Genomic DNA, 10654 nt, shown 5'->3' on the forward strand with positions numbered 1-10654 from the left:
GTCACTGATAAGGTCTTTGCATCGGAACTAAACACATTTATTCTAAAAACAGTTGTTGGCATGACACGGGTTATGTTCTTCTCATATATGTTATGATGGTATGATACTAAACCCCTAACGGGAAGGATTGTGCCTGATGTTCATATGATGAAATCATAATCTTTCAGTCAGTTTAGTTGAAGTCTGGAGCTGGCATGTCAGTTAACTGCTAGTAGTCTGTTGTCATTTATGTATTATTGTCATTTTGTTTATTTTCTTTGGTTACATCTTCTGACATCAGACTCGGATTTCTCTTGAACTGAATTTTAATGTGCGTATTGTTATGCGTTTACTTTACTACATTGGTTAGAGGTATAGGGGGAGGGTTGAGATCTCACAAACATGTTTAACCCCGCCGCATTTTTGCGCCTGTCCCAAGTCAGGAGCCTCTGGCCTTTGTTAGTCTTGTATTATTTTAATTTTAGTTTCTTGTTTACAATTTGGAAATTAGTATGGTGTTCATTATCACTGGACTAGTATATATTTGTTTAGGGGCCAGCTGAAGGACGCCTCCGGGTGCGGGTATTTCTCGCTACATTGAAGACCTGTTGGTGACCCTCTGCTGTTGTTTTTTATTTGGGCGGGTTGTTGTCTCTTTGACACATTCCCCATTTCCATTCTCAATTTTAATCCAATATATATTGACATAATTTCAAAATAAGACCATATATATAATTTAATTGTTCGAAAATTTATGTAACAATTTTATTTGATTTCTTTATTGTAGTGGTCTTTCGGTGTGGTTATGTGGGAATTAATAACAAGAGGTGCTGCGCCGTATTGCGATGTCAACAATTGGGATATGCATAAGTATTTGTTCTCTGGCAGACGACTTAAAAGAACTGAATTTTGTCCAACTAGATTGTAAGTTCATAGTTGTATTCATTACTAACAGATATAAACATATCAAACAAAAAAAACAATGCATGCAAGCTTTGAAAACACACATGTCGCCGTTGATTATATTCGCACAACACAGCATGCTTTTTACAGTAAACGGACGGACATTTAATATGCTTGGATGGGGAGGAGGCATTTGAAGTGGAATAACGAGGTCGAGCCTACGTAAACATGAGTGGCAAGTGATCAATACTGAAACATCCTTCTGTCCCCTTTTCTCTCAAGAATATCAAGTTATCGCCCCCTAACCTTCATAAGATTCACTCGAGGCAGAATTTTTTTTGAAAGCCAAATACTTAAAGCGTATAAAAGTATCGGGTATCTATGATCTAGGCAATCAGCCATCGGAGTGAATTTGTACCTTAAATTTGATATATGAGAACAAGTTATAAACTGAAAAATTAAGGCCTTCTTTTACTTTAGTGGTCCAAACCCATATAGAGCTATACTAAACTATCATAAACCCGTTACCTTACCCTAAGCCATACCTAAACCTAACATTAGCTCTAACCCTTAAACCTAACCCTAACCTAAAACATCTCCTAAACCAACCATAGCCATGAATGAACTCTTACTCTAAAGTATGGAGACCCTTAAAGTAAAAGAAGACCAAAATGAAAATCAAATTAAATGATTTACCGTCTTCGTTATGTTCACTGGACATTTAAAAAAAAGGGGGACGAAAGATACCAGTGGGACAGTCGAACTCATAGATAGAAATTAAACTGACAACGCGATGGCTAAACATATGGACAAGCGGACAAATAATACTACAGAAGACAAAACATAGAAAACTAAAGACTAAGCAACACGAACCCCACCAAAATCTGGGGGTTGATCTCAGGTGCTCCGGAAGGGTATGCAGATTCTGCACCACATTTGGCACCCGTCGTGTTAATTATGAAATTACATATAAGATTCACACTTGTTTTAGACATAACAGCCACCATCAAACAGTACCATTGATGTTAAAGGCAGATAAATGACTTTGTCGACTTTGAGTCCAAACTTGTAGTAAAAAATACTTGATATTGATTCAATAGCACACGAGACATTTTTCAATAACAGATTGAAGTAGTGTTAAGAAACAAAACTTGTCTTCACAGTATTACTAAGATTGAACCGTTTTGATATTCGAGCAAGATGTCAAAACCAAACTGTTTTTTTTTTATTTTAACTACTTTTTTTTATGTTATTTGAGTGGAGTTAAAACAAATAAAATGAAATGTCTTTTATATTAAATATCTAGTCATAATCGACATTTGCATACTTTAATGCGTTCTAATTTTTTGTTTTTGACTTTATTAGATATGATATAATGATGAAATGTTGGGAATTTGACCCAGACGACAGACCAACGTTTCACGAGGTGAATAAGAGGATCACTGGATTAGTAGAGCAAGAAAAATAGAAAACAGAAAAAAAACAGATTCGAAATATGTTTTCATTTTTAAATAACCTTCATTTCGATTATGAACCAATGAAGACATAATGTAACATTTTGAGAGATTTGCAAAAAAAGAATTAGTATTTTGTTAAAACAATTTCAGAAAAATACAGCCGTATATAAACTCATCATAGATACCAGGACTAAAATTTGTATATACGCCGTATTTTATATTTGATATTTTTAAAGACAACAATCTCACACAGAGCGAGATAGTGAGATTTGCAAAAGCAAAAATTAATGTTTTGTTCTGAATTTTTCAGAAAGGTACATTCGTATTTTATAAATGATATTTTGACTGCAATTTCAGAGAGAGGTACCAGGATTATAATTTAGTACGCCAGACTCGCGTTTCGTCTACATAACACTCATCAGTGACGCTCAAAACAAAATAGTAAAATTGTCTGTTAGGGATAAGCTGACCGAAAAATATCATGATTACCCACTTCCGTAAACTGGAATCCGCTTGTTTTATGCTAAACTGAAACATCTATGAACAAAGTGTAGAAGTCAGCATGGAACTTACTTACCACTTTCGTAGGTGGGATATACTTAAATTAGGGATTTCATTAGGTATGCAATGCTTCGACGTGATTACTTAAATACATAGTTGCAGTATAAAAACAATATTAGGTCAATGTCAGAAAAATATAAACTTTTTTGTGTGAGGTTGAGAAACTGGATAAGGGCGATGTTATACCGAGCCCTTCTTTAGTTTTGCGTCGAATACAAAAAAGTTTATATTTTTCTGACATTGACCTTATATTGTTTTTATACTGCAACTTAAATTAATACATTGATAGCTATTTAAAATGTAAATCTAATTTCAAACTTATTATCATCCCTTAATGAACCTCTGATTGTTGAAAAAGTGATCCATGATGAAATTGACATTGCACAAAATATAGCTGTGTTACTGTATTGAGGAAATACACACAACTATAAAATTAAGAACGACATAATCGCCGAACGCAGGTAAATTGCAATATGCATTTGCTGTATATATTTATACATAATTGTGTATGTACCAATTGGAAAGTATTTTTTGAAGATGCTTTAAGTTTTACTTGTTTATTTTTATCATGATTTCGCTTGCTGTTTGATGTTTGTGTTTTTTTGCTCCACAAACTAGGATCCTTTGAACAATGCAATGCCATGTTTCGAGAAAGTGTTGCTCTCTAAGTCCCCTCAAATGTAAAAGAAACTCCTTGTTACGTATATAATTGACTAGATGTGTGGTCACTAACACAAATGAGATAGCTATTCATAAAAAACCTATTTGAATCAGCATAGGCGGATCCAGGGGGGCCCGGGTCCCCCCCTTTCGTGGGAAAAATTTGGTTGATCATATAGGGAATCACTGAAGCATGACTGGAGAGGCCCCCCGTAGGTCAGTCAGCGCCCCCGCCCCCCCCCCCCCCCCCTTAGGAAAAGTTCTGGATCCGCCACTGGAATGTATTATTTCTCCATCCATATATTTTTTTAAAACTAGCCAAAATTATTTCTCCATCCATATATTTTTTTAAACTAGCCAAAATTGGATACTACTCATTGTAAATGATAAGAATCTAGAATCCGCTACACTTTGAATGTTCAGCTGTGAAATACATAATAAAATTGAGAATGGAAAAGGGGAATGTGCCAAAGAGACAACAACCCGACCATAGAAAAAACAACAGCAGAAGGTCACCAAAGGTCTTCAATGTAGCGAGAAATTTCCGCACCCGGAGGCGTCCTTTTTTAACATTGATTTCTGTATCTATTTTTTAAAATTATTTTGGTAATGTATTTATATTTTTATATTGTAAATATGAAAATAAATTGGTTTACAACTTAACACAATAGCCAAAAAGTAATTACTGAATTAACAGTTTCATATCTTAGACTTGCTATTATGCAATGTGAATTAGTTGATTATAATAGTGTTATTTTTATTTTTATTTGTATAGTTTAACCTTTACTGTTTATACATATATATATAAAGATATAAAAAAAGGAGGGGCGAAAGATGTCCTCTTTTGGAATACATTTCTGACGTGGCTAAGTCTTGACTGTACTATAGTCATTTTTGTATCCTTGTCTTTCATTTTTGCTTATGTATTTTGTCTAAAGAGTGACTGTATGCTATTTTATTTCTCGTTGCTTAAATAGTTTTTGTTTATTTGTTTTTATAGTAGTTAAGATAAGATAATAACATAATGTTGACTGCTGTACCCCATTTTTTTTACATGTTTTCAATATATTGTCTGATGCGTTTTATCATTTGATTTTGCCATTTTGATAAGGGACTTTCCGTTTTGAATTTTTCTTAGAGTTCGGTATTTTTTACATTTTACATTTTGGTTAGGTAGTTAGTTGTGTAGCAAAACTAAAGACCTTATAAGTACAAAAGCACGTTACTTTGAAAAAATTACATAAGGATGTTCGCTAATGTTTCAAATTAACAAGCATTTCAAAAGACTGTTATGAATTGATAGTAAATTTAAAGAAAGGAACTAAAAAAGTAGAAAAAGTAAAAGCTTTATGAGCTTGTTTCAGAGATATAAGCCCTTGAAAATTGGTCGGGAAATTATTCTACATAGATTTTCCATATATTTGAAATTGATATCTGTTTATCTTTTACAAACTATGAAAAAAACAGGAATTTTGTAAAATTTTCAAGTAAGCCAACTACATTTAATTATTATATAAGGAAAAGAAAGGATTAGCTGACAAAGACTTTTGGACTACGTGGAGATAACCAGAGGATTTCGAAAAGCTGATAATTAATTTCGGGGCTTTTATAGCTGACAATGCGGTATTGGCTCTGCTCATTGTTGAAGGCCGTACGGTGTTCTATAGTTGTTAATTTCTGTGTTATTTTGGTCTCTTGTGGAGATTTGTCTCATTGGCAATCATACTACATCTTATTTTTTTTTTAATAATAATTCAAAAAACAAGAGTAGCGAACATCCTTAATCTTTAAAAAGAAAAAAAGTGTTATAACTCGAAGTTCACAGGTAGGAGAACTTTTCAATAGATATTATAAACCGGAATTGGACATAACCTAACTATAAAAAAATTTCATGAAAAAATCTGAAACTAAACGTAATTATTTTCACAAAATAAAAGTTAACATGAAAAGTACATTAAGAATGAATTGCAACTTAAATGTTTTTACGCCTTATGTGTTGCATAGCAATCTAGCATCAGGTACTAGTATACTCGATCAAATAGAAGGGGGAAAATATGGTACGATTGCACATGAAAAAAATCTTCACAAATGACACAGAAATTAACAACTATAGGTCACCGTACGGCCCTTCAACAATGAGTAAAGCCAATACCGCATAGTCACCTATAAAAGGCTCCGAAATGATAAATGTAAAACAAAAAATAAATAATAAGTAAATGTATGTTAATATCTATACAAATTTGTTGCTAGACCCGAGTTAAACAACATTCTACCAAAGTCTGATCTTTTACATTTAGAGGTTACTCATTTACTATTTTATTTGATTTTTTAGAATTTAAATATCAATTAACTAGTTTTTATATTTTTATATTTAAGAGACTTACCTTTTACAAAAGTAAGCTTATATGTGTTAAACGTGTGATTTGCTAGTCTGTATATTTATTGTAAATAAGTATATATTTTTGTAATTTGTTCCATTTTTTTAGTGTGATACAATGTATGTTTACTGCGCATGTCACATGTTTCATGTTTTACCGTCATCATGTACGATTGACTTCAAACGCTTTAAGATTTGAAAAATATATTTAGACAAAGAGAAAAGGACATTTAATAGAAAAACATGTACAACTGGTGATGGACCTCTTCAAATTAAATGGGACACAAAAGTTGTTCGTTTAAGCCTCGGTCACACCTTACCAGATAGCACGAACGGACGCCTAACGGATGAAAATAAAAGTTGTCCGTTGACAAGATTGTTATCCGTTGGGAGTCCGTTGATGTACTGACCGAATAAAACGGACGTGTAACGGCTGCATATAACGGACACACACCGGATATGCAACGTACGAGAAACGGACACGTACCGGACAGAACGGATGTCGAACGTACATCCAACGGACGAGTACCGCATAAAACGGACACCTAACGGAAGCGTACCGGATAAAACGGATGAACAAGATATACGGAAAAATCAAAGGCGACAATAATAATACATGTAAATCGCATATATATTCAAAATGTTTCTGTGTAACTGGTTTTGGTTTATTCTTCAAAATTCCGCCAAAGGGCAGTGTCTGGCCTAAATAAGAACTGCTTGATTGTGAAGACGTGCCTATACTCTAAGATCGATTATGAATAATAAGAGTTTATGAACCTTAAGAAATCTGACATACCAATAATTGGCATTTCTGACGCGAAATTTTCAATTTGCATTTTTCCGTTTCAGATCCGTTCATCATCCGTTTTATCCGTTATACGTCCGGTAGAAGTCCTTTTCTCATCCGTTCAACATCCGTTTTATCCGTTAAACGTCCGGTAAAAGTCCGTTGGTGAATTTATCTTCCACACCTCCAACGGATGTATAACGGACACGTAACGGATACAAAACGGAAACGAAACGGACGAGAACCGTACAAAACGGACGCCTAACGGACGTTCAACGGACATTTTATCCGTTGGACGTCCGTTCAAAGTTTTGAACATACTCAAAATTTTCCACCGGACAGAACGGACGCCGACGGATAAAACGTACGCTTAACGGACATGCAACGGATATGGACGGACGTCTAATGGATACGAACGGACGTCTAACGGACATGAACGGATTGAAAAAAAGTTATCCGTGAGGCGTCCGTCTGTGCTATCCGGTAAGGTGTGACCGAGGCTTTAACCACAGTTCTTGTATATCATAATAAAAGAAACAAGTTCATTTTTTTTTAAATTTTACTTTACAAATAAAAGTAATTTGAAATCAGTTCAAATATGTGGGATAAACGTCTATGAGACAGAAACCCAACGACACAAAATGCGCATGGATGTCGAAATACAGAACACATTGATAGCAGAGATAACATAGACAGTGTTACATTTGTGTACACATACGGGTAATTTACAGCTTGACATATAATTGTGTTCACACATGTCTATTATTGAAAACAGTATGGTGAACCATTAAATGTGTTAGATCGTTTTTATGTCATTGGATTTTTCTGCAATCAATTTTTACCCGACACATTCTTTAACATATGCTCTAATGAAATAAACATAAACTGGAAATGAAAATTATCTGTGATAAAAGTGTATACGCAAACAAACCTAAAAGGTTTCGGAGTATGCCTTCGTTAACGTTCAAACATATCAAACAAATAGTGTTTTTGTTAATCAGGAAATGTAATACTATTTTGTATATATATTGAATGCATCATGGTATCATATGTGAAAGCTTTTATCAATGATTAAACATCATCAAAATGCTATTATGAGTTTTTTATTGGTCAATAATTACTTTAAGTTGTATAAATGTTTTACGGTCATAATATAAGGTGGTGAATTGCTTATATTGTACTACTAATAGTTTTCCTCAATAGACATATATACATGTTGAAGACCGTACCTTGATCTATAATGGTTTACTTTTATAAATTGTGATTTGAATGGAGAGTTGTCTCATTGACACTAATACTACATCTTACTATATCTATATATCCAGAAGATTGACAGTGAGAGGATTTTGCACTCACATTACATGCTAATTGTTCATTAGATTTTAAAACCCTCATGCACTCACATACTCTTTGAGTATGCCGAGAAAGTCCTATGCCAACTCAAAATGACTTACATAAATATAAGAAGATTTAGAATGAGTGCCAATGAGACAACTGTCCATCCAAGTCACAATTTTCAAAAGTAAGTCGATATAGGTCAAAGAATGTCCTCCAACGCAGAGCCTTAGCTAACATCGAACAGCAAGCTATAAAGGGTCCCAAACATGACTAGTGTTAAACCATTCAAACAGGTAAACTAACGGTCTAATCTTTATAAAAACGAGAAACGAGAAACACTTACGAATCATATCTAAATTTTACATTTCCTTTTTAAATTGTATTGGTCAAAATGACAGAGCCTTACTAATAAAATTAACGGTACCAATTTTCTTGCACCAGATGCGCATTTCGACAATACATGTCTCTTCAGTGATGCTCGTGGCCAAAATATTTGAAATCCAAAGCTTATATAAAAGATGAAGAGCTATAATCCAAAAGGTCCAAAAAGTATAGCCAAATCCGTGAAAGGAATCAGAGCTTTGCATGAGGGAGATACATTCCTTAATTTATAATAATTTCTAACATTTTGTAACAGCAAATTTTAATAACACAAAAAAAATCCGTATGTTCATGCCAGTACCGAAGTACTGGCTACTGGGCTGGTGATACCCTCGGGGACTAATAGTCCACCAGCAGAGGCATCGACCCAGTGGTAGTAATAAAATTAACGGTACCAATTTTCTTGCACCAGATGCGCATTTCGACAATACATGTCTCTTCAGTGATGCTCGTGGCCAAAATATTTGAAATCCAAAGCTTATATAAAAGATGAAGAGCTATAATCCAAAAGGTCCAAAAAGTATAGCCAAATCCGTGAAAGGAATCAGAGCTTTGCATGAGGGAGATACATTCCTTAATTTATAATAATTTCTAACATTTTGTAACAGCAAATTTTAATAACACAAAAAATCCGTATGTTCATGCCAGTACCGAAGTACTGGCTACTGGGCTGGTGATACCCTCGGGGACTAATAGTCCACCAGCAGAGGCATCGACCCAGTGGTAGTAATAAAATTAACGGTACCAATTTTCTTGCACCAGATGCGCATTTCGACAATACATGTCTCTTCAGTGATGCTCGTGGCCAAAATATTTGAAATCCAAAGCTTATATAAAAGATGAAGAGCTATAATCCAAAAGGTCCAAAAAGTATAGCCAAATCCGTGAAAGGAATCAGAGCTTTGCATGAGGGAGATACATTCCTTAATTTATAATAATTTCTAACATTTTGTAACAGCAAATTTTAATAACACAAAAAATCCGTATGTTCATGCCAGTACCGAAGTACTGGCTACTGGGCTGGTGATACCCTCGGGGACTAATAGTCCACCAGCAGAGGCATCGACCCAGTGGTAGTAATAAAATTAACGGTACCAATTTTCTTGCACCAGATGCGCATTTCGACAATACATGTCTCTTCAGTGATGCTCGTGGCCAAAATATTTGAAATCCAAAGCTTATATAAAAGATGAAGAGCTATAATCCAAAAGGTCCAAAAAGTATAGCCAAATCCGTGAAAGGAATCAGAGCTTTGCATGAGGGAGATACATTCCTTAATTTATAATAATTTCTAACATTTTGTAACAGCAAATTTTAATAACACAAAAAATCCGTATGTTCATGCCAGTACCGAAGTACTGGCTACTGGGCTGGTGATACCCTCGGGGACTAAGCTTTACAATAACTGTTGAAATAATACAGTATAGCCGCGTCAAATAATCGAACGACTGAAGAATAAAATAAAATTACACTTACATTTAAAATGTTACACTAAAACCTAATTTGTTAGTATTTATGCATTTAATCTACCTTTTAGTTATTTATTAGCGTTTTATTATTTTAAACTAAATATCCAAAAAATGATTGTAGTTTCGTTTAAATTAGGCCAAGTAAACATGTCAGAGGGGAAGATTTTAATTTTTTTTTACTGACGATGACGACGACGGACGGCAAACACAAAGTGATAAGAAAAACAAAAATTACAAAATTCTTTTAACGTCTGTCAGTTGTAATTCATTTTACAAGTTATAAAACAATGCCATTTATAAAAGGTCCATGTCACCAAATTCAGAAGCCTTTTTTCAAGCTAAAGATAACACCATATTCTCTTCAACTTGTCATAAGTATAAAAGAAACAATAAATTGAACTGAAAGAAGACAAGAAATGATTGAACTTTTCCAATCTTAACAACAGCATAACGTTTCATGTCAATTACACAGAAACTCGTGTCTTTAATCTGACGGATAAAGGTCCCCAAACTCAAAAATGACAAATAGGGTTTTTGCATGTTTTCCAATCGCAAGGGAGATTACTTTCGTCAATAGTATACATGTCTAAAATGACATTTGATTTGTTCATTCAGAAATACAGGTGCAAAGAGACCATACAAGATTCTGTTTGCTTATTGCTAATTTGCTCTTTGATTTGCTATACAGTGTATAGGTTAATAAATTGACAGTTTTATTAAATCAATAATCGTTGTGTCTTAA

At 34.0% G+C, this 10654-nt stretch overlaps 1 protein-coding gene across 1 annotated transcript in view; it reads left to right on the top strand.

The window, feature by feature from the left end:
* The window catches only part of LOC139485499 (hepatocyte growth factor receptor-like), a 36723-nt gene extending 34263 nt beyond the window's left edge, over positions 1-2460 (top strand). The window contains exons 19-20 of the mRNA XM_071270031.1: positions 767-903; positions 2248-2460. Coding sequence (XP_071126132.1) covers positions 767-903; positions 2248-2350 — 240 coding nt within the window. The 3' untranslated portion in view covers positions 2351-2460. The remainder of the gene's footprint in view (positions 1-766; positions 904-2247) is intronic.
* Positions 2461-10654: the final 8194 nt, after the last annotated feature.

Source organism: Mytilus edulis, chromosome 1 (assembly GCF_963676685.1).
Source record: "Mytilus edulis chromosome 1, xbMytEdul2.2, whole genome shotgun sequence".
In the NCBI taxonomy this organism is placed as follows: Eukaryota; Metazoa; Mollusca; class Bivalvia; order Mytilida; family Mytilidae; genus Mytilus; species Mytilus edulis.